We start from the raw sequence: 26,025 nt of genomic DNA, 5'->3' as shown, positions 1-26,025 counted from the left end.
AATATACCCAACCAACTAATACTTGGCTCCATAAAGAGCTACAAGCCAAATAGAAAACAACTAACAGCTATCTCTAGTTTTCTAACAGTTCACACATGGGAGACAAAAACAAAACTTTGTTTACTACATGCTAGGACCACAACTAAAAGCTACACAGAAAGTACTATATTAAAAGCCAAACCCAGATTCTCCAACCACAACTAAACCAATATTAAAAGCTAACACGTACCAGCTCCAACAATCACTCAAATGCAATTGCAGTTAAATAGCCAACATCATCAAAGCTTGCATCTCCAAACCCATAAACCAGTGTAAACCCCCAATTTTTTTTATCAAAACCCTAGAACTCGAAACCATAGCAATAACCATTTTGAAATAGCAGCAGACCTTCAAAACCAACAAATACAGTTTAAAATCAGCCTCGAAACCCTTGAATTCAAAAATCCCCAATTTCTTTTTCATAAATCCAAAACCCTAGAAACCTGCGATTTTCAATCACTCGAAGTTCGGAGACCAAATCTAAACTCTAGAAACTTACCATAATCAGGGATTTCATCCTTCTCCCCTTCTGAAACTCTTGGAACCCACAAATCAAAGTTGTTAACCACCATGTCGCGACCTCTAGATGTCGGCCTCAGATTCGAATCGGATTGTGGAGACAACACTCTTTGATAGCAGATGAAGGTTTACGGTTTACGATTTTCAAAGGGTTTGATTTTGAATGGCATCGACCTGATGGGTTGTGTGGGATTACGGAGGCTAGCGCTCCAGAGCTTGAAGATTTAAAATTTTAGGGTTTTTTGGGAGATTAGGAACTGGGTTACGGTTTATAACGGATCAAAGACTACCGTAATAGGCTACGGGGTATTCATGACATTTTACAATCCGAGGTGGCGCCACATGACGTATCCAAGTTGTCACGTCACCCAGTTAACAACCAATTTTGACAGACAATTAAAGGAAGGAGCAAATTCTGTGAGATTTGAATGTATGAGGAGTTCTTTGTTAAAATTACGATAATAGGGACTGAACTGTTGACACTTTAAAAGTACAGGGAGTGACCAGTAACTTCGCCTAAATTTCATATCATAGCATACGTATGTAAATGAGATTCGAAGCCTGACCTCTAGTTGTTAATTGTTCGAAATAACAAATGAGCCACAATTTAGAGCTTAAACATGAATACATATTAATTGGCATTTAATGTCAATTAGTTCTCTCTCCTAGTGTGGCACTAGGATTTTGGCCCTGTCTCCTTTGATAGGAAAATACTTTCGTCCATACATGTTCAGACATGTGCGTCTAAACTCTCTGTTATTTGCATATATTTGGTTGTGTAAATCAATGATCGCTACATTGAAAAGTTAAATTAACCTTAAAAGATCATCTATGTTAAAAATCAATGCAAAGCAAGTATCGTTTAATTAAGAAATCGCATCAAATGAAGGAATGGTTATGGTGCAAGTTAATGACCAACTGTTCATTTACTTGATACAATTGTGTGAATAAACAATTTTTTATTTATATTGATTTTTTGTACAATTAATCTTTAAAGATTGATTCGACTTTTGAATAGTTAGAGTATGGATTTACTCCTTCAAATATATGCATATAAAAGAAAGTTTGGACAGAGTATTTTCCCCTCCGACGAACACAAGGGAGGGGACTTGCTTCTTATGAAAGGAATCTCTTCTGACTAGATATTTATTCCCTCCTTGCATACTTCACTTTGGCTGCTAGAGCAACATAATCTGACGTTGACAGTTGATTGATGGTCTATTACAATGGTGATCTAAAATCTTTCCATGCTCTTTGCATATGATCCCGCTGTACTTGTACCACATAAGGCTTGTCTACTGGTGTTTGCTTCTATTTGGAGTATCAGTGGGCTGCTTATCCTCTATGGTGCATTTTCTAATCTAGTTTTTATTTTTTAAAACGTGCCCTCACAGGCTGCAAGGTATCTGATACGGCAAACGATAGGCAGTGGCTATTTCTGTCGTGTCCCAAAAGAATCTTTTGAAAAAAGGCTTGGTATCCAATATCTACCAGCTTGTTGATGTAGCCAAAGTTTCTCTGCAATCCCAAAATGTCGCCTCTCAACAACGTATGGTTGCTAATAGGGTCATCCTTTGGCTGCTTCAAGAAATCACATTGATTTTTTTTTTTATAAGAGAAAATTAAAAAATAAAAAAAAAATGCAAAAAGAGAAGATTACAACATAAAGCCTCTTGCGTAGCCTAAACAGAAGAAATCATGGTTATAAGCATTGAGTGCACTCAGGTGAAGCCTATTAGTCCACGTTCGCGAGGAAGAAATCCAGTGGCCAATATATGTAACCGCGTTTGTAGTAAAATTTGTTTAATGTGTAAAATTTCTTCAAACTTCATAGCCAAGAATTTGATGTCTTGCATGACTGATCTTTTGGTTAGGCATGTCAAGCAAGAAACAACAACTAATGATGAAAAGTGGGTTAAGTTAAAATTTAAAAGAAAGAAAACTAAGAAAAGCATGCATTTTCAGGTCCCATTTGCATCACACAAAATGGACATACAATGTTGTTACAAGAATTAGTCGAAGATGAAAGAAAATGCCTGGGACAACACGCGTTTCTTTATGAATTCTCACACAAGCATACCAGAATGACAAGATGCGGGCAGCAAGACTATGAACACTATCAGGAAGTCACTCAATCCTTTTGGATGTACTGAATTTTCGAAGTATATTGGACTTCAATTTGCGTCCACAAGAGAAAGCTTCTAGAACCATGGCATCGATTTTTTCTTCCTGCTTTTCATACACATAGAAGGCTAAAAAGGCAGTGGAAACTCTTGAAAGGATAAGAGAACAAGGAAACCAAGTGTTAGGGAGGGGAGACAAAACACTCCTTGATCCTTCAACAAACAAACAATGAGATGCAAAAGTTTCCGCAAGGACATTGCAACCAAGTCCATAAAAGGACAAATGAATCAACAGTAGATTCATCACATAACTACTTGAGAACAGTTCACTACAAGCTTAAACAATCCCATAGTTTATCTACAGGCAGTCCCCACATATTCAAATACTCCAAACCCACTGTCCTTCCCTACTTCATTGACCAAAATGATATACAATTCCAAAGTTGTTTCTCTATAATGGCATATTAACACTTCACATTCTACATAACATTGCCAGCATTTTCAGAATGCGTAAAACTTTCTACATGCTTTCAACCCAAATAAAATGCCTATGCCTTCTTTATTTTTGTTGGTAAACGGCGAAACATTGTCAGTTTGAATTCACATTCAGAAGGAGAGTGAATTCACATTAGGAAGGAGAGAGAATAACCTATAATAAATGAGTTCTGAAGTGAAAAAGCTCCAAGAAAGCTAAGAACCAGTAGAGATACAGCCGCCTACAAGCAACAATGTTTTAAGGTAAATGTCAGAAAGTTTCATTATAATAATACCTACTGATTAACAAATATTAGAAGTATGCATCAATGCAATATTGAACTGTCTATACACTATCAAAGGAATAAATAACCAGACACAGAAAGGAAGTTAAGAGCAGCAAAAAATAGTCAATACCTTAAGAAACAATATGCAGTCATTTCCTTTCCCGAGAGATTTTAAAGTTTTGACAGATATATTCCATGATGAGACCACAGATGCAGCAATTTGTTGTGACGTCTCTTCTGAGAAGTGAAAATGTGATGATTGAAGCTTCTCGAGTTTATATCCTAATCTGGAGTAACAAAAAAAAAAATAGTACATGCTTCAGTTCATATTGAAAGCTGCTTCAAAGAGCAATTTTGCACTAAGAAACATATGCAAGAAGGGCACGAGGCATACATCATTTCTGGTAAATTGCCAGAGATGAACATGAAAATTGATGTGAACATGAGACTCTTCGAAATGACAGTAATAATCTTAGCTTTAGATCCAATGAAGTTGTAGTAGATCGCAATCAAAACTAATAGTGCCTTGAATGTCTCTGTTTTATCCTTCCACAGTAATGCGTCAGCAACTGTAAGGGCAACATAGCAAATGCATTGCTTCATTATAACAACATATCAGTGTAATTTCATTTATGCTGAATCAATTATGAATATGCCATCATGATTTTTTGTTTCTGGTGACATTATAACAAACATCATACCAAAAAAAAAATTAAAATCATACCCCTTCCGCTTCCAAGATATACAGAAGCTTTAGATGGCCCTTCTCTTTTGGGTCGATGTTCAGCCCTCAAGTGTGGGTATGACTCAATTGTCCTCTTAAGACCCTCCTGAAGGAAAAAAAAATATCACATTGTCATAAGAAAAGCACCAAAATAAGAATTTGAAAATGGAAATGTCAAATGACAAAACATTTTTTTATTAACTTATTAGTCAGTGCACCATTAATAGAAAGAGAAGCTTAAAGCCACTTCATATAGGTTTGCATCTCTAGTCAAATATTAGAAAATATTTTACGGCTTTCTTGCCCGTCTTCAAAGACAGCTGAATATGCTATATTGACCAAACAAAGTATAATAAAACTATAATTCCTACACACAAGGATTGGAAACTTCCATTGGTAATGCAAAACCAAGGATAATACTATAGTTTTTCAGCAATCAAGTGTGGGTGTGACTCAATTGTCTTCTTAAAAATTGATAGATGCGCAATTGAAGTGAATATGGTTGGGAGCTCTAGCCAAGTGCAATTTTATTGGTTAATTTTTTTTTTTCTGTATCAGTGCAATTTCTGATAGGAGCAAAAAAGTGTGATGATATTATTGATTATGTGCCTCATTTTAGCCTTATTTATCCCTTAGTTTAGTGTTTTGAGTCAGTAAGTCATTTTGAGAGTCTTGTTGAGTGTTTGGAGTGAAATAGGCGAAAAAAGTAAAATTCATGAAAATCCTACCTGGATCAGGATTTCTCACTGTCGACCGTTTTTGCGGTCTTTACATTTTAATTCCCTTTATTTTCTCTAGAAAATTCTGATATTCTCCTGCTTGTTGTAGGAAACCTTGCCTGGTGGAACTCTTGGAAACAGCAATGATGGAGTCATAAAATAAAGTATTTAAGACATTTGACCAAGCAATGAAGAAGGGAAATAAAGGAGAAAGACGTTTTCAGCTGGAGAATAAAGGAGAAAGACGTTTTTTTAGTTGGGGAATAAAAGAGAAATATGTTTCAGCTGGAAAATAAATAAGAGAAAGACGTTTCAGCTTGGAAATTAAAGGAATTGCCCCATTATGAGAGGAGTTAAGGCCATAAAGGTGACGTTTCAGTTGGGAAAGCCAACCAATGCTCCCCTATAAATAGGCAATGTCCAGAATAGAATTGCCTATCACTTCCCAGCCAAGATAATTCATTGCCTATCACTTCCTGGCCAAAAACTTTTCCGAGACTCTGCCTAATTCACTCCTTAAACTTCCATCACCTACAAGACCGTGACACCATCCATCCATCAATCTACGAAGCTCTTAGGCGCTGAGTCAAGGACGCTCCACCACCATAGTAGAGACAAGTTCATCACCTTGTTGCTAAGCCGCTGAGGAAAGCTTCAAAGTGTAACTATGACTCTACTTATAATTTTTGTTTCGGTTTTGTTTGTTTCAATTTGCGAGTTGTGTAATTGGAGACATGAAATTTTCATAATATTTTTATTAATATTTTTGAGATTTTCAGTTTATTATTGAGTTAATTTCAAGAATTCTTTTATGATGCATGTTACAATCTTGTGCCATTTTACGTGTTTAGGTAATTTTCAGAGTTAGGTTAATAAGTTTGTATGCTAGAATAACGGTGAGAGTTCTTGTGTGTTTGCTTAATTTGCCAAGAGTAATTGTTATTTGTTAAGACGCTGAGTTAAACAAGTAGTAATTAGTTCTAACGGGTGGTAAAAATTGTAGGTTACATTTTTGTAGCATGTTGAAATGGATTTTCTAGGCATGAATCAGATAAGTGGATTGATCCTCTGAGGCTTTTCATTTGAGCTCTTATCTAGGCATTTAAGATGGGCACATTTTTGTAGCATGTTGAAATGGATTTTCTGTTTTTACACTTAGTAATTTCCGAGTGGTATTGGTCTAGGTTAGGGAAGTCGATCATTGTATATAGGTTTATTTGTTTTGTTTTTATTTTAAGTAGATTAGGAACCAAAATTCAAAAACCCCCATTTTATTCTTTTATTTGTTAATTGACCTTTTTGTGTAGGTGTACCCTACAATCCCCGGACTGAACGATCCCTGCTTATCATATACTAACAACTACATTTTGCAGGGTTAAATTGTGAGGCTATTTCAGCCGCATCAATTTTTGGCGCCGTTGCCGGGGATTGTTAAAACCCCTTGCACTTGTGGATTTTGTTGTATATAGAATGCATGCTAATTTTTGTACTACACTTGTGGAATGGTGACAAATTGCGATTTCAGTTAGGCCAAGCTTTAATTGTGATTTAGTTTAAGTTTTATGAGTGTTACGAAATTAAGCATGTCTTTTATAATTGTTGTACAATTTGTAGAAGTTGTTTTTTTAAGCATGTTGTAAATTGTAGAATGAGTTTTTTTTTTAGCATATTGTAAATTGTATGTTTTTCACTTAGATTAATATACTTAGGATATGAATTTAGCTAAATACTTAATTGTTGTAAGTGTGTAAAATCGTATGAGTAGACAAGGGCCCTTTTGTTAATTTTGGCCCCTTCATTAGTACCTTGCTCAAGTCTCTTGAGGTTGAGGGCGGCCTTTATTAGCACTTGGAGAACAGTCTAACACATAAGTTAATTTCCCAGCTGAGTAAGGGGCATACAGATGGTGTCTTAGGTTGAGACCCTGGGTGATGGGTTCAATTGGATCTCAGAGATACTATAGAATGAGCCTAAACCACTATGTGGGAGTAGCCAATAGGGGCCTAAACCTCAATGAGGGAGTAGCCTCCGTAGTATCACTAAAATGAGTCCTCCCTCTCACTTACCTCTTAATCTGGCCATTCTGCCTTCTGAAACAAAGGAAAGAGACTTATGTCTGGGCGACTATCCCTATATCGTATCTCACCAATAGTAGTGGTTTCTATTGGGCTCGACTTACAACTTGGAATCAATTGAGGTATTAACTATGTTTATAATAAAATAAAATAAAAATGATGTGTGACCTGCTTAAGGTATATTGGATTAAACATGACTTTGTCGAGGGTAGCTGTTCTATAGTCCCATTGCACAAACGAGGTCCTCTGTTCCAGTACCTAAGTATGTAAATGTAAAAGTAACTTAGAAAGTAGGAAACACATAATGTTTGTATTTCAAACCTTGTATATGTTACTAACACTTGATTTGGTCTTAAAAGTCCATGAATGTCCACTGTCTCTGATAAGACTAAGGAGCTCTTTGAAAAATTGGAACGGGCTAGGCAAAGGGCAGAACTCACTTTTTCAGACCGCCCTCCTCTAGAAAGGAGGGATTCTCAGGACTCTAGCTATTCAGGTTATAACTCCTCAACTAGATCAACCGAGGAGATCAACAAACCTGACCATTCTGAAGAGGGAGAAGAATAAGTCTTTGAAGAGGAAGAAGAGGAAGAGCACGCCCGTGTTGAGCAAGTACAGGCACCAATGGCTGAGATTATTAGGCAACTGTCTAATCCTACAGGTGGGGGTACCGCGCCCTTATGCATTGCCTATCCAGAACTAGGAGAGGGGCTTAATGATGATTTTGAGTTAAAGAGTGGGTTTCTGCATCACCTACCCAAGTTTCATGGGATGAGTAGTGAAGAAACCAACAAGCATCTCAAGGAGTTCGAGTTTGTCTGTGGGAGTATGTGCCCTAAAGGAGCTGATATCAATATCTTGAAGATGAAGGCATTCCCTTTTACTTTGGAGGACAAGGCCAAGACTTGGCTATTTGAGCTGCCTGCTGGGACTATCAACACTTGGGATAGGATGAAGGGCGAGTTCCTTACGAAGTACTTTCCTGCCTCAAAGGTCACTGTTTTGAGGAAGCAGATTAGTGGAATCACGCAAGGACATGAGGAGAATTTCTGCAATTATTGGGATAGATTTAAGAGCCTTGTAGCATCATGCCCTAACCATGGGATGAGTGAGGGGTCCCTCCTTACCTATTTTTATGAAGGACTCACCGCTAATTAGCGTGGTTTGTTAGATGCTGCTGCTGGAGGATCCTTTATGGATAAGACACCTGCTGATGCCAAGGTGCTACTTACTAATCGTGCACTAAACTATCAGCAATATGAGGGGGTGCTTTCCACTCAACGGAGGGTACATGAGGTGTCCACTAACTCTGCTCTGGAAGACAAGGTCAACAAGATGTCTACTCTGCTGTCTCAAGTCTTAAACGTTAATGGAGGAGGAGCAATGGCTCAAGTGTGTGGGATGTGCTCGACTCAAGGGCACCCCACAGATAAATGTCCCCAACTTGCCTCTCCAGAAGGATGGGAATCTGTTAACGCCTTAGGGTATCAAGGAGGCCCGAGGTACAACCCTTACTCCAATACTTACAATCCTGGGCTCAGAGACCACCCCAACTTTCGTTGGGCCAACAATGATAATACCTTGAGACCACCTCAAGGCCCAGGTCAGAATTCTCAACGCCCACCAGGTTTGTTTTTTACGCCTCAGGTACCTCAAACTTTTGGTATTCCCAATTCTGTCCCTCCACCTCCTGTTTCTAATACTTTGAGTGCCCATAATTATGATGAACTGTTGAAATCCCTTGCTGTGGGGCAACAACAACTTAACACGGCTACTCAAGCTTTGATTGAAGGACAGGCGACCCATTCAAAGGATATTGCGGAGCTCAAGAATCAAATGGGCCAAGTGGTGGATTTCATGGGTCGGATTGCTGAAACTGGGAAGCTACCAAGTAACACGGTGCCTAACCCAAGGAATGAGCACGTGTGAACAAGGAGAAAAGTCCAGACTGAAGGACTATAAATATTAAGCGCTGCATGGGAGGCAACCCATTTCAATCGAGGCTGTGGAGGAGCCATCAACGAGAGTTTGACATTTCTATCCCTTCACTTGCTTAGGTTGAATTGTACTTGTGTCTTTGTTTGTTTGTTTGTTTATTTTACCCTTCCCTTATTTTCGTAGCCCCCCATATTTAGGGTCTATATACCATATTTTTTGCCTACATTGAGATAATGTAGATTCTAAGTGTGGGGTGGGTTTACACCTTTATTTTAGTTCAAAAAAAAGGATGAACATGTCTCTGAATTCATGGCTGAAGGTTTTCACAATCGAAATAGGACTTAATTGAATTATGTGGTTAATCGACGTTGTGATACGTGTATGAAGATTTGAGATAGGATTGTAACTTGGTTCATTAAGCATGCTAGGATTAAGTCTGATTCATTTGACCCTAAGTGAGCTGTTGAGCTAAAATACTTTTTTTTCGAGTGCTTATTGATAAATTCATAATTTCATGGCGGTATTTGCAAAATCTCATCATTCTTGGAAATCCAATGATCATGTGCAATAGATTTTAATGGACTAGAGAATACTAGAACTCGATTGTTGTGACTGTCAAAACTTGTATGCCATAATATGCACTGATCCTGGATAGGATAGAAGGCATTAGGGTAACCACCATAGCCAAACAAGCATGTGTCCCCAATTGTGCCCGTCGTGGGACTCTTTAGAATGAACCCCTTTGAGCCTACGTTGAAAGCCTTTGTTTCATCACCCTCACTACCCTACCATGAGCTTAGTACAGGATATCTCTACCCTTGTCTTAGGGACTTAGTAGAGCATGACATAGTATAGGGGTGATGATGAAAGACAAGTGTGGGGTGGGGAAAATCCAAGAAAAAAGAAGAGAGAAAAAAAAATTGCTGTAAAAAAAAAAAAAGAAAGAAAGAAAATGAAAAAGAAAGAAACAAAAACGGCAAAAGAGAAAACAAATTGAAACGAAAACTCTTGGGAAATTGTTGAAGTGTGGTTTTGGACTTTCAAATTTGTAGAAGGCTCAAAGTTGAAAATTATGCCTTTGTCCATTCCCATGTTGGTTAGAGTGAAGGTTTGGCCCAAAACAATGATATTTGGTCTACAAAAATGATGACATAAGGTGGTCCTTATATGCTCTGCTAGGTCCTTAGGATTTTTGTATGCTTAATCTTCATTTCGAAAACCCTAGCTTAGCCCCATTACAACCTGTTTAAGTGCTTACTTGATCCTTGAGATGGGCAGTCTTTGGTTAGTGGAGTCAGGAACGCAGTCGAGGTTATGGTTTAGGTCCATTTGTGCACTTAGTCATTTCTTGAGGTCTTTAATAATTCTTCACAAAATGCGTTTATTGATGAAATATGCAAGCTATTTGTTGCCTTACAATTTATTCTCTTGCATATACTTGAGAGTGAAGCTTTTAAGCATAGCCATTTCTGAGAGAAAAATCGAGAGTATGCCCTGTGAGTTTGGATTGGACTTGTTCGAAACATGCTATCATTCACTGTATAACTTAAGTTCTCCATATCTTGCTTAGTCATATGAATGTCACAGGTTTATTAACCATGGAATTATCTATGCAATTTTGATTAAGTGTTTAACGTGAAAGCCATGAGTTTGGAGTCTCTGAGACAACAGTTATGGGAAGTAGAGTCATTTACTTGTTTTTCGTTGAGTCGTTGTTTTGTTTTGTATTTTTGTTTTGCTAAGGGACTAGCAAAAGCTAAGTGTGGGGTAGTTGATAGGAGCAAAAAAGTGTGACGATATTATTGATTATGTGCCTCATTTTAGCCTTATTTCTCCCTTAGTTTAGTGTTTTGAGTCAGTAAGTCATTTTGAGAGTCTTGTTGAGTGTTTGAAGTGAAATAGGCGAAAAAAGTAAAATTCATGAAAAATCCTACCTGGATCAAGATTTCTCACTGTCGACCGTTTTTGCGGTCTTTACATTTTAATTCCCTTTATTTTCTCTAGAAAATTTTGATATTCTCCTGCTTGTTGTAGGAAACCTTACCTAGTGGAACTCTTGGAAACAGCAATGATGGAGTCATAAAATAAAGTATTTAAGACATTTGACCAAGCAATGAAGAAGGGAAATAAAGGAGAAAGACGTTTTCAGCTGGAGAATAAAGGAGAAAGAAGTTTTTTTAGTTGGGGAATAAAAGAGAAAGATGTTTCAGCTGGAAAATAAATAAGAGAAAGACGTTTCAGCTTGGAAATTAAAGGAATTGCCCCATTATGAGAGGAGTTAAGGCCATAAAGGAGACGTTTCAGTTGGGAAAGCCAACCAATGCTCCCCTATAAATAGGCAATGTCCAGAATAGAATTGCCTATCACTTCCCAGCCAAGATCACTTCCCCGCCAAGATAATTCATTGCCTATCACTTCCTGGCCAAAAACTTTTCTGAGACTCTGCCCAATTCACTCCTTAAACTTCCATCACCTACAAGACCGTGACACCATCCATCTATCAATCTACGAAGCTCTTAGGCGCTGAGTCAAGGACGCTCCACCACCATAGTAGAGACAAGTTCATCACCTTGTTGCTAAGCCGCTGAGGAAAGCTTCAAAGTGTAACTATGACTCTACTTATAATTTTTGTTTCGGTTTTGTTTGTTTCAATTTGCGAGTTGTGTAATTGGAGACATGAAATTTTCATAATATTTTTATTAATATTTTTGAGATTTTCAGTTTATTATTGAGTTAATTTCGAGAATTCTTTTATGATGCATGTTACAATCTTGTGCCCTTTTACGTGTTTAGGTAATTTTCAGAGTTAGGTTAATAAGTTTGCATGCTAGAATAACGGTGAGAGTTCTAGTGTGTTTGCTTAATTTGCCAAGAGTAATTGTTATTTGTTAAGATACTGAGTTAAACAAGTAGTAATTAGTTCTAACGGGTGGTAAAAATCATGCTTTAATGATTAAATGATTCTGAAAATTACGTGCTAAATTCTATCTGTAATGGTTAATTTGCACGTGTGAGTTGATTCGAGGGTTAGATAATACTACTAGTTAAGAGAATTACGCTGAGTGTTTTTGAAAATTAGTAGTATTAGGCTTGGTAAGGACTTTTCCGATCCATGCCTACATTAGAATGAATCAGATAAGTGGATTGATCCGCTGAGGCTTTTCATTTGAGCTCTTATCTAGGCATTTAAGATGGGCACATTTTTGTAGCATGTTGAAATGGATTTTCTGTTTTTACACTTAGTAATTTCCGAGTGGTATTGGTCTAGGTTAGGGAAGTCGATCATTGTATATAGGTTTATTTGTTTTGTTTTTATTTTAAGTAGATTAGGAACCAAAATTCAAAAACCCCCATTTCATTCTTTTATTTGTTAATTGACCTTTTTGTGTAGGTGTACCCTACAATCCCCGGACTGAACGATCCCTGCTTATCATATACTAACAACTACATTTTGCAGGGTTAAATTGTGAGGCTATTTCAGCCGCATCAATTTCATTGAAATAACCAAAGCTGATCACTCTTATTATGAAAATAGAATATAACCTGAAGCGAAATAAGGGGTGTGTAACCAATTCGATCCTGTGGTTTTGAAGATTTAAAAGATCTGGTGCAAGAGAGAAGTCTAATTCTTGAAGGCGTCAGCTGTGGAACCTTCATACCATACGGGCCTAAAAGCTTATATGTGCTCTCCACCACATGTGCAATTGGCATCATAACAGCTGTAGGGATTTTTATCCTTGGTCTGCAAACAACATTCAAACATTCATTTGGGGGAGAATAAAGCAAGATGAGAGAGAGAGAGACACCAGAATGAAGTATTAAATCTTCAAAATGAAATATTAGAAATAACCAAAAGACTACACTACATGTTAAGGTGTAGAGGATGTAAAGTATAGTGATCACATAGAAGGTATGCATAACTGAAAGGACTAAGAAAATAATGTACCTTTCATAACCAAGACCTTCTAGAATAAGTGAAATAAACTCCCAAAACTTAATAGGTTCCATATTGGTTATAAAATATGCCTGAAAAAAAAAAAAAAAAAAAAAACCCTCCTTTTAGCTAAAAATGCCAAAACTTATCATCATCTTGAATGAACAGACATCCAAAGTAAAGCATGACTTGGCCATGTTTTAATGAAAATGTAAGGAAACAGAATGTGAAGCGACGGCTCAGTAGATAAAATGCATCTTATTTTCAATTCCATTCTGACAACATCTATCTGCCTTCAGACAAAAGTTTTAAGAAATTTATGTTACACAATTGTACCTGTCCTGCAGCTTTCTCTGCAGCTGTGCCTTCAAATGCTAGAGCTCGCTCTGCACATATATGGGCATGGGCCACATTTTCAACATACGTGAAATCATAAATGTTATTGCCATCTCCTATAATGAACTGATCATTTGAAAGAGCAGAAGAAACTGAACATCAGATATTTTTAATCTTCACATTTCACAATGGTGTGTGAATATGTATGTGTGTGTTTTAAACTAAAATTTATCTCACGGATAACCCAAAATACCTTGGATTTCCCAGCCCTGGCGGCAACAACTAAAGACGGAACAAGTAACCTATCACCGGGTCCGAAAATGCTGCTAGGCGTATGCAGCAGGTTAGAAGCCCTTTAACACCATTTGACTTGATTACCAACTCTTCTCCTTGCGCTTTAGTGGCCGAATAAGTATCATTGTGTTGAAATAAGTACAGACAATTTAGAATCAAAGATGTAGGGACGCAAAATTCTTGCATTATTGAAATTCAATAGCAATAATTGTAGTTCGAAATTCGGCTTGTGCGTACCTTAGGTGGATATGACAACAAGTCATCCCCATCAATAATACCATGAACCCTATCAAACACAACGCTAGGAGAGCTAGTGTATATGAGCCTCTTCACTTTCTGCTTAACACAAGCATCAATCACATTTTTAGTTCCTGCATAGCATAATTGAACAACGACATTATCAAACAATCAAAAATCCAAACCATCAAAAGCAAAAAAATGCAAATTCTTCTTCTGGTTCAGTACCTTCCACATTGACCGAATGGTGGAGCTAGTAATTGTTGATCGACGAATTAGGTGCCGCCATATGGAACACAACCTCATCACCTTGACATGCTACACAGATTGAATGCAAAGCATGCAAACTTACTCAATCAATAAGTGTAAAAGTTCAATTTTACATAATAAACTGCTAAATTTAGTAAGGAGGAAAGCATTCTGACCTTGAAGAACTTGATCCTTGCAGCGGAGGTCGATGGAAATGTACTCAACGCGGTCGAAGTTCAAAGCATCGGCGAGGACTCCGTTGGACTCGGAAGGTTCGAGATTGATGGTGGGGCCGAGGTCAGCGATTCGGACATGGAAGATGTTCTGGCGGATGAGCATGAGAACCAAATGGCGAGTAGTGAAGCCTCGGCCTCCGGTGACGACGCACCATCTCTCATCGCAGGTCATCGGTGAAGTCTGAAACCAATAACAAAGCTTTCAGTGAATGAGAGCGTCCGACAGAGGAAGAAGAGATGAACCAAGATACTATATCCTTGTTGAATGGGCTCCCAAAATTTACAGGAAAAAAGGGAAAGAAATCAAAAAGGGTTTAGGGTTCATATTTTTATATCTTATTTTTCCAGCAATGCAATTATATATCCATGTAGAATGTAATCTCCAAAGTTGAATTTGTAATTTGTGTAAGAAAAAAATCTTCTGCTCAATCGAACTAGCAATGGTTTCCATGCTTTGCTGCAGGATTTGTTGTTGCAAACAATTGACAATCATGAAAGATATAACTGAAAATGACTTGATTTTTGATCATAGTGATTAAACACCATATATCATTTATATATACCTGAAGATTAAGTGATTGATATAAAACTGCAGGTTCTTTGATCCCTACTAAAACAACCCTGTGCAAATATATTGCAAATTAAATTCAAATTGCAATGATACAAAATAATAATACAATGTTTTAAAAGGCTGAGGCATAGCCGAGGTGTTTTCGGGAGAGCCTCAGTAAAGCGTTCGCCTTACGTATAAATGAGTTATATATATGATATTTCTTTGTTGTCTCACTAATACTAGAACTTATTGTGCCTGCACTACACAACTTCAAAACTTACGTCAACTTAAAGTTTTAAGCAGAACATCTAAGTGCTTATATCATAAACAGAACAACTAACTAACTAAGTACTTGTATATATCAACTTAGAAACAAATCTAAGTGCTTACTGGAATGCTTAGAAAAGAAAAGCAGTAGCTTTAGCAGTGTCTGCCTAGACTCATATGATTTGCAGCAAGAGTTCTTTAACAATGTAGCTTCAACAAACTTAAAAATCCAGTGTTCAAGCATAAACGTTAGCTACTTGCTATGGCAAAGTTCGTACTTCAGTTTTTTCTTGTTAATTAAAACCTCATTTGATTCTTTTCCTCACTTAAATGATGGATTAACTACAATGGTTAAATGGGTCGAAAAGAGAACGATCTGATGACAATGAGATCAAGTAGCCAAACCATTCTTATTACTGGTTCATATGATTAGAAAAGGTTGTATTGTAATTTAAACAGCCCCATGATTGCAATCTACGAAATACTAAAAAGCACTATTTCGAGGATTACCATAAACACAATTCCAATTCCAATTGCACATAACAAAGAAACACAAAACCATCCAAAGAAAGCAAGGAAAGTTGAGAGAAAAGCAAGATCATACCTTAAACTCCTTTTCTTCAAAATTCAAATCGAACTACAAGTCTACAACTCTCCAACTCTCTTCAAATCGAACTTATTTCTTACTCCAATTCTGCAAATAGCCTCATTTAGAACCAAAATCTTGAAAAAACTTATGGGCTCTTCATGATTTTATCAACTTTTCAAGTAGGGAATTGGGATTGGCTGCTCTTGAGAGTGAAGAGTTCGGGAGCAGGCTGTGTTGAGTGATTTGGGGCTTGGCTCGGGTATACACGACCTAAATGAATGAAAACCCTCTCAAAACACCAAAACGACGTCGTTTTCTCCGCCTTCGACGCTTCCATCTCCGCCTCATCTGCAAAACTTTTCTTCACGCCTCACGCCTTTTAAGCTTGAAGGCGCGCCTGACGCGCACTTTTTAAAACATTTTACAAATAAGCAAAAGGCTAAAAATCTTTCTCATCAAATGATAAATTGAAATTTCTAATAAGAAATAATCTATACATAAGCAAATTTCATGCATCACTCAAATAAGGCATTATAGTGAATTAAAATTGACACGTCTACAATACCCATTTCAAATTTCCAACTCCCTCATGTTCACCAAGTCATATTTCAGTCAATCTATAAACAAAAATAACACTTATTCGATTTATCCCCTAGCCATAAGCATAGAAAACATAGATACAAATACATACAGCCGCAAAAGAGAAATATAAGATAAAAGGGGATTGCCTGAAAGATACAACCTTCTGGTGCCTAATAAAATTATCCAGCTGAGATTCACCTCCTTAAAGGTTACTAAACACAATAAAAAATGAAAATGGAAGTTGAAAGCAAAGTTAAAAAGCTAGGCAGCTAAAATCATATGCATACTCTTTTCTAAGTCTCTGGGTATTAATTAGCTAAGCTCAGGCTATATGCATGGTCATAAGTGAAACATATTAGATCAACATTCCTATTCTGAAAAGACAACAATGGAAAACATTCAAAAGAAAACTTACTGAGCAAATAATTTTCTCAATCCCAAGTAATCCAGATTATCATATTCATGTTTAAAACTCTAGAGTAGAAAATGTAGAATAGCTTGAAAGAACAAATATTACTTGGGATAAGAACAAAGTGCATATGGCTGATTTGTTGCTTGGCAAATAATAAATAAATAGACAGGAGATCGAGGAGACAGATTTTTAGTAACTGCAACGAATATAAGCGCAATTGATTATTTTTGAACATTCTGTTAGCTTTGCAAGTACAAGAGAAGAATCAAAGACAAAAAACAAATATATGGTACTCAAAAGTATCTCTATTCTACATAATATGGAAGTACTTTACTTGCATCTTTAAATGCATTTATAAAACATACACTATGTATTGTTGTTCATATAGTGATTCATCTTCTTCTCTCATAGTCTCTGTATCGTTGTATATGGAAGGGGAATAGATATATGGTAAATTGGTAATTTAAAATGTTTGTGCATTAGTGTTAAAGTTTCATATAGGGACTGACATTGACAAAGTTCTTTTGCAGATACAGAAACACACCACCCTCACAAACCATAATCTCCAAAAAGAAATTGTTATCATTTCTAGGGGTATATGCTATTGATTTTGTTATTTACAATTACTTATCACTACACAAACATTTTGGAAAAAAATGTTATTTACAACCATAATCTCAAGATTACTGCTATTTTCAAGCTCCTTGGGAATCAACCCCGTACCTAATTATCCCATAGAATGAGATCTGTCAAGCTCCCAAGCATCCCAAGCTCCTCAGGTAACTCCGCTCCTATAACATTTTTAGCAAGACCAAGCATTTTCAAGTTCTTATATCCACCTATTTCAGCTGGCATGCTACCAAAATTAGCATTCTACCCAGCTCGGAAAGTTACCTCTTTAGCATAAATGCATTATGCTTTATCACAGGTTTACTTGCTTTGAGTCTCTTGGTTTTGTTCTAATCTACTCCCCATTCATGTCTTATGTTTTCCCAGGTAAGTTTTGTATTGATGACTATGTAAGACAAGAAAGCCTCAATTTGTAGCTAAGTCAGGTTGGTGCATCTTAGCATGAGACCAAATCTTTTAGTTAGCTAAAGAATGTGAAAAACAAATACATATATGTTGTACATGTTTTTCTTTGTATATAAGGTCTGCAGAAAAACTAGTTATCCACATTGTACCTTCTGTTACATCGTACCTCGATTATCGATAAACTACTTAAGCTAGAATCTAAAGTTGCACTTTCCCAAACTTATGTACCATAGTCTATTACATTCCTTCAGATCAAATGCTTCATGCTTCTTGCTTATCATTCCTTCATAGCACTAAATTTGCAGGATAGGGGGGTGTATTCAATTCAGATTTTAAAAGACTTTGTTTGAGTTTTTAGAATCCATGGATTTACTTAATCCACGGATTTTTTAAATTCTATATGGACTCTGATTGATTTTAATGGATTGATTTACTAGTATTTGTTTAGATTTTACAAATCCTTATGATGTTTTTGGTAGGTTATTTTTTTTTCTTCTTCTTTAATTAAGCAATGCATGTATGGATCCAACTATAATGCTATATCAATGACAAGAAAATATGACAATCTCTCATTCTTTATGTTGTGTATAATGATATATGAACAATAAGAGAAAACTAACGAGTCAAAATGTTACACAAAAAATAAAGTAGTAAACTAATGACATAATTTTTTTCATATCTAATTTACAAAAGAATCATGTGTGTATGTATCATCTTAATAATACCATTGAAAGTCATGAGCTTCATTAGCAAGAGCTATAGTGATAAAAATAAAATAAAAAATTATTAGATGAGAGCAGAGGCAGAGGAAGATAGTGGGAAAATAGGTTTAAAAAACAAAATGGATGAGTGTCACCTTTTGTGACCTGCTTTTTATTTATTTATTTATTTTGGTGAAGAGGTTCTTCATTTTTTGAGTGAGAAAGAATCCATCAAAATCTTTTGGGAAGTGGTTGGATTGTTTTTGAGTTATGATATGTATAAAAAGCACTATAAAATCCTCCAAAATCCAGTATTTAATGAAATCCTTAAAAATTCATATACTTTTGAATATCAGCAGATTTGAATGGATAATTTTAAATCTTAATTGAATACATCAAGATTTTAAAGGACTATTTAAAATCTCAGTTGAATACCCTTAGACTTCTAAAATACAAAAAAATCTTGTAGACTCTTAATTGAATACACCCCCCTAGAGAAGATGAAATTAGGACCAAAACTCACAAGAAGAAGAGATGAAATCCCCAACCAAACTGCTTGCTTTTCCAATTTCCAAACTTACGCTAGCCTCCAATTCCTTATTCCTTGAAGGCTGTGGAGGGGTCAAATTCATAGTCAATTGCAGGAAATTGAGGAAAAATCCATCAATTTCTAGAATCTGATATGACATTTGTAATAACCGCAATTTTCATTTTCGTCTCGTGAAGTTGTGCGGATTGAATAAAGTGCTTTTGCACGAATGTTGCTCGAATTAATTCATTTTTAGAATTATCGAAGTTCCGAAACATTTTGTTTTAACGAAAAGCTCAAAATATTCGATTCAAGAAATCAACTTTTTATACGTACGAAATTTGGGAAAACTTCATTCATGAAAGTTGTAGAGCTCGTCGATACGATCTTGTGTATATGCGGAACGCAAAATTCGGAGTTCGTATGAATTAGTTATGATTTTTTTGAAAAAGTTTCCAGTTTGGTATAAAGCTTCCATTTTTGGAAAATTTCCAAAAATATTTTCGGTTTCCGTTTTTGGAAACCCGATTCTCTCTCTCACTCATTCGGCCGGAAATCGCCTGAATTCTTCAACCGGCCATATCTTCCTCCTCTGGCCACCAATCCTCACCAAACTTCTTCCATTGGCTACGTCTGGTCCTTTCGCACCTGTATGTGGCGGCCTTGCACAGCGGCGCGGCCTGTAGCGGCGGCGGGAAGCTCGTTCCGATTTGAGCTCGATTTTGAGTCAACGCCGATATATCGAGTTATAGACCACCAATTGTTGGAGGTGAAAAATTCCGTAGAGGAGTTTGACCCAACAATTGATGCGGACTGGAGCGGGAGCTGACCTGGGAACAATCGAGAAGCTTCCCTCGAGCGTTGACCTGGAGTTTGACCGTTGGCTCGAGGAGAAGGGGGGTACCTGCAGAAAACCCTCCGATGCCTAAGTCAGTATGTTTCTTAGTAGTGGAGTAGAAATAATCGGAATCAGATGGATTACCTCGATGTCGAGCAGCCTATTTATAGGTGTACTTCGGCATGGGTTGCAAGTAAACTTGCACAGCAAGTCTCAGCGACTTGAGCGGCACTCCGTCATCAAGGCCATATTCATTTCTGCAATAACCGTCACTTATTGGCGGCCATGATTGCCATACTGAATGCCGCATTTATCGTCACATTTACGGTTAACATTAATTGTTGCATTTACTGCAGCTATTATTTCTCTTTAATCGCCTTAATTGTAGGGTCGAATTTGTTGACCACCCCCACAATGCCCCCAAATTTTCTCTTTGGACACCCATCCAAAGGGAAAATTTCCTAAGCTTGACCTTCGAAGATAGGCCACCCGAACTTTTTCTTCGGGCACCCATTTGAAAAGGAAACCAAGATGAGATCCCCTAAATCCACACCAAACCCTTACTGCACCATATCAGGGCCCAACTTCTGCTTGTAAGGCCAAATCTGGTCTTACTCCCTCGGGCCCAAACAAATTTATTTATTAATTTTTTTTTGGCTAATCAAGTATGACCCGGATCCAATTGGTCCGACCCGGATCGAAATGCCCAGTTTTTTTCCCTTGCTATCCGGATTCCCTTGCTGTCCGGGTTCCCCTGCAGTCCGATTTCACCCCGGATTCTTCTCAATTTGGCCCATATTCTTCTGGGTTCTCCTCACATCACAGTTATCATCATCAAATTCCTATAAATGGAGCCTCAAATTTGGCTTTGAACCAAAACAATTGGATTTGTTTTGCCATCGGTGCCGTCGCACCCCTCGGCTTGCCTGCACTCGGATCGATCTCAGACGCACGCCGCCTCGCCTAGCAGCCCAGCCGCTCCAGCCTCCAGCGCTACGCCGCTCGGATCCAGCTCCGGTTTGCCCAATCTCCAGCGCAACCCGGCCACGGCCCCAACACCATACGACCCATCAGCAGTCCCCCGTCGTCCCAGGCCTTTGCTGGCGGCCTTGAGTTGCGCCGGCGTCTTCCCTGCAGCCTGCCTCGTCGATCTGTGCCCCTAGCTCGAACCCGTCCAGGTACTCTCTCTTCTTCCTCTTCGTTTTGTCTTCTGTTTCTCTTTTTTTTTTCTTTCTTTCTTTCTTTCTTTCTTTCTTTCACTTCACTCTCTTATCTTATGATTCATATATTTATATATATATAATATATATAAACTACCAGCCACCAACAGCTATATATATATATATAATATGTATAAATATATATATATATATATAATATTTATAAATATATATATCTATATGCAGATATAGACATATATTACTAATATATTTTCCCTTTTTTTTTTTTTTCCGTTGACCCTCCTTTCTTTCTCTAGTGCCGTTGACCACGACCTCTCTAGTTCGGGGGATTCAATCTTCTAAGTCTGCCGTTAGAAGAATTTCATCGCTTATTTGGGGTTTTTACTTGTTCACTTATGCTTGCGCAGGTTCATCCCTTGGTGCTCTCATGGCTCGAAGCAAAACTACCGACTTATCGAAGAGTCAAAGGACTAACGTAGAGTCAACTACTGAACCCGTGCCCTGGCAATCAGAAAACCATGTCCTGGAGACGTATGCCGAGGCGTTTCTCGTGCCGCCTGGAGTTAAGATTTCGGCGGTCCCTGAGGATGCAGACATCTACACCGGCAGAAACATCCCCGATGATGCCCTGATATTGGCCCCCGAGCAGCTGCGGTACATTCGATTTCCTATTCACCCTGTTTTCCAACTTATGTGGGCCTTGCTTGGATTACACCCGTTTTAGCTTACCCCAAATTCCTATCTTTTGTTGTCGGCCTTCCTGATCATGGGTTGGAAATGAAAAGTTTCACTGGGATTATCCGACTTCCTTTATCTCTATAACTGCTCCAGGGTCGTTAAATTCCGATATTTTAACTTCACCCCCTTCCCGAGGATGAAGACTTTCATGTTAGTTTCCAATAATTGTCATGGGTGGAAATCTAGGGCTCTGATGATTACCAGCGGTTGGCGCTCTGTCGAATTGGACCTCCCCCCCCCCCCCCCCCCCCCGAAGGTTTTCGCGGATGATCTCGGCAAGTGTATAGGTCTTATTTCCTTTTCACCACATCGTTTATCCGTGCACTAACTTCGACCATTCGACATGCAGCTTACAAACCTTCCCAAGCGAAGACCAAAATTCCACCGAGCCGTATAGAGTGGCTGGAGCATCACCTCGTTGGACGCGGATGGTATCCCTCTCAGTTCGTGACTCTCGGAAATCTCCTTGGTATCACATCCAGCCGCCCCTCGACCTTGTTCGGTCATTATCAAAACCGCGTAGGTGGTGCAACGTCAGGACCAGCCCTTGCTTTCTCCATTATGAAGATGGAAAGCCACTTTTACCGATCCGACCTTAGTGAACCTTTGTTTGCCGAATACCTTGAGGTTAAGGATACCTTCAAATCAATTGTTCCTTGCTCGGAGATTTCGATAGCGGAGGAAGATGAGGACAGCGTGAATTTGGAGGGATTCGAGGACGACTCTGAGGGCGATGATATTGATGAGGGAAGGTCGCTCCTCGTCGTGAGGGAGCTCCCTCAAATGATTCCTCCACCTCGGAAGAAGCAAAAGGTTGCGGAACCCTCTGTCAATGACAACCCATCTCGTGTTCCGCCTACTCAATTCGTTCCACATTCTTTTCCATATGGAGGTTCACCCTCCTCGACATCCCTAAGGGATAGTACCGCCGACGTTGCTCCCTCGAGAACCTTTGCGCCCCCGACAAGTACCGAGCTTGGTGCCCAGAGGGCCCCTTCACCTCTATCGGATCCGACCTCTTCCATGCAACCGCCTCCTCCCACTGCTCTGGAATTGTGATTTAAGAAGCGTGATAATTCTTTCGTCACGGCCGTAGAGTCCTTAGACTCCAACGGTTTGGTGGCGTCAGCTATTGTCGGTGCCTTGGCGACATCGAATCCAAGATCGGGTAGGCCTCCCAAGAGCGCTATGGAGCTCTATGACGACCTATGTTCCTCCCAACTCGATGTAAGTACCGTTTTCCTTTATTTCCGATTTTTATTCACATATGCATGTACTGACCCATCTTCCCCTCCACTTGTACAGGCCCTCATGGCGTCTCATCGTTTTTTACGCAGTCTCGACGCTCTTCATTCTAGGCAGCAACAACGCCTCGAGAAAGCCGACCAAGAGCTAAGATCCAAGGAGAAGGAACTCAACGACCAAATTGAGTTAATGACACAGCTGAGCCTCATCCTCGAGGACCGAAATCGCGAGGTAGCAATGTTAAAAAATGATTTGGCTTTGGTAACTCGAAGTAAAGATAAGGAGTTCGAAAAGGGGGTCGCCAAGATGAAGCGTGTGTCCTCCAAACATTTCCGACTCGGATGGAACCAGGCCTTGACTAAAGAAGATGATAGATGCTACGTAGGGCCCGATGAATTCGATCGCTTCTATGGGTTTGCCCCCAGGGACTATTCTCCCATTCGTGGTATGCTACCAGGGGATGCTCCTTCGTCGGCGTCAAGCGCTTCCGAGGGGCCCAGCGGCGAAGACGAAGTGTCCTCTCTTCCTTGCTCCAAATAGCCATTGGAGATAGCGGCGTCATTTATTATTATATTTTTTCCTACATATGAGTTTCCAAATGTGGCCTTACGTATGTTTTTACCTTCTTGTTGAGCTGATTCCATCCAATAAATTGTCGCAATCTTTCAATAAAACCGTCATAATTCCCTTTATTGAATCTTGCACCCATCGATTGCTTACGCTATCCCCCATGATGTAGTGGTTAATGCAGAATCTCTATCTTAAATGATGATATCCTTGATTTAGTATCGATATCTGAGAGATATCTACCAGCGTGATATCCGCCTCTCCCCACTTTAAATGTAAATATTGTCTTTTTAATCGCAAATATCCTTCTTTTAACACGGCTATCATCTTTGCGGATCCTCGTTTAAATTCTAAATCTTCAAACCTCCATATTCTGCTTATAAATAGCCATGTATTTGTCTTAATTTGCACATCATCTTCCTCGCACCTTTCTCTCAGAATCCTCCTCTAGTCTCCATGGCTCCACAAAAGAAACAAATCCGTATTGTTTTCAACTCTCCCATAGGACGGGGCAAACAGTTCCTTAGTTCTGATGAACGTACTCCCGACCGGCAGGCTCCTATTATGATTTCGTCAGACAGTTCCTCTGACAGGTTCCTCTCTTTCTCTTTCATGTCTTTTATTATGGGTATGGGTGGTCTATTAAGACTTTCTTCTTTTGTCCAGGTCCTACAGACACTCAGGGGAATTCTCATCTAATTTCGACACTCGCCAATTCCTTGAGGATGTTTTGAACTACCCCGATGATGGTCAAGCAAGTGCTCCTCGTGCCCCGAAGGCTCGTGCCGGTCCCAGTCGACCTCGTCGTCGGAGCATGAGTACTGATAGGGGAACAAGTCCGGAATCTCATCGTCTCAGTACTCTGAGAGAGGAATCTTTCGTGCTACAGGATTCCCTTGAGCATGCCCCGTCGGAGGCCCACAATCTGAAGGCTGAGGTCCATAACCTGTCGTTGGAGCTTCAACGCTCGAGGGACCATGCAGAGTGCTTGAAAATAGAACTCCGCGAATGTTATCAACGAGAAAGGTTTCTGGACAAGGTCCACGTTCAAAGTCGTGAAGATGGATATCGCGATGCCGTTATCGAATACCGTCAACGCATGATACTGAACTTTCCCGGGATAGATGAGTCCCTTTTACCATACTATGTGGGCTCTGACGGCACCTCCCGAAGTTGAAGTTTTCCCTCGAATTTTCATTTGCTTCAGCATTATGTTCATGTAATAAAGGTCACGCGGGAAGTGATCGTTTTTAGCTACTTTCGATGTCTTTTTCAATTTCCAGCCTCGAGTGTTCCTTGTTGATGATTAAATGAAAAACATTTTATTTATAACAACGCTATAGCCTGACCTTCTTATTCACTCAAAATCGTTTGACGTAGGGCCTCCTTCTCGTGACGTCCTGTCGACGTTGGCATACACGCGATGACGTCTTCCTCCTTGGTTCTATCCTTGGTATTGGTGGCAGATGCCTTTAGTGCCAATCCCTATGCCGGTGTTTACTTCGACGAGGGTGCCTCGATATGGGCATTTACTTCGACGAAGGTATTCTGACGTCGGCGCCTATTTTTACTAAGGTGCGTCGACGTCGGCGTTCAATTCGACGCGGGTGCCTCAACATGGGCATTTACTTCAACGAAGGTACTTAGACGTCGGCGCCTATTTTTACTAAGGTGCGTCGACGTCGGCGTTCAGTTCGACGCAGGTGCCTCGAAATCGGCGTCTATTTCGGCGTGGGAGCCTTGAAATCGGAGTCTATTTCAACGAGGTATCCTCAAAATCGGGTTCTATTTCGACGAGGTCGCCTCGAAATCGGGGCCTATTTCGACGAGGTCGCCTAGAAATCGGGGCCTATTTCGACGAGGTCGCCTAGAAATAGAGGCCTATTTCGACGAGGTCGCCTCGAAATCGGGGCCTATTTCAGCGAGGTCGCCTCGAAATCGGGGTCTATTTCGGCGAGGTCGCCTCAAAATCGGGGTCTATTTCGGCGAGGTCGCCTCGAAATAGGGGTCTATTTCCACGAGGTCGCCTCGAAATCGGGGTCTATTTCGACGAGGTCGCCTCGAAATCTTCTCAGCGTCAATCTTAACGTTAGGCTACGTAACGGCGTCGGCCCTCGCAACGACAATGGAGGCTTTGAAATGGGGGTCTATTTCGGTGAGGTCGCCTCGAAATCGGGGTCTATTTTGACGAGGTCGCCTCAAAATCTTCTCAGGGTCAATCTTAACGTTAGGCTACGTAACGGCGTCGGCCCTCGCAACGACAATGGAGGCTTTGATACATACTTCGTATTCCATTCTCCTATTTTCCGTATTCCATCCTCCTATTATCCCCCTTGTTTTTCTTAGCTGTGCGCGCAGACGCTCAGAAAGAAAAACAAAACAAACGTAAAGTATTCGAGACAGGGAGCCGAGCAAAACAATAAAAGAATCGAAACCAAACAGGAATGGAGGATCTATCTGTCTTGCATTGCGTCTGAGCAACATCCGGGGATGACCCTCGCTCTCTCTATATAGAACCGATTGCGTAACCGCCATATCCTGCATAGGCAAAATTCGTCACGCCATCCCACCCCCGCGTGCAGCGAGGGTGTGGTCCATCATCCC

The 26,025-nt window shown here is 39.3% G+C and overlaps 1 protein-coding gene across 1 annotated transcript; it reads right to left on the bottom strand.

Moving 5' to 3' along the window:
• Window positions 1-2,501: 2,501 nt before the first annotated feature.
• Window positions 2,502-14,693, bottom strand: LOC112199072 (3beta-hydroxysteroid-dehydrogenase/decarboxylase). Its single transcript, XM_024340133.2, is given in 13 exon segments — window positions 2,502-2,830; window positions 3,330-3,397; window positions 3,573-3,729; window positions 3,837-4,011; window positions 4,167-4,272; window positions 12,442-12,640; window positions 12,845-12,924; window positions 13,169-13,294; window positions 13,422-13,501; window positions 13,504-13,595; window positions 13,704-13,833; window positions 13,928-14,017; window positions 14,125-14,693. Coding segments are annotated over 13 exon segments (1,680 nt in total). The 5' UTR covers window positions 14,357-14,693; the 3' UTR covers window positions 2,502-2,685.
• Window positions 14,694-26,025: the final 11,332 nt, after the last annotated feature.

This window comes from Rosa chinensis, chromosome 4 (assembly GCF_002994745.2).
Source record: "Rosa chinensis cultivar Old Blush chromosome 4, RchiOBHm-V2, whole genome shotgun sequence".
In the NCBI taxonomy this organism is placed as follows: Eukaryota; Viridiplantae; Streptophyta; class Magnoliopsida; order Rosales; family Rosaceae; genus Rosa; species Rosa chinensis.
Note: the sequence above shows the minus strand (reverse complement) of the source record. Positions and strands in the feature narration are given on the sequence as shown.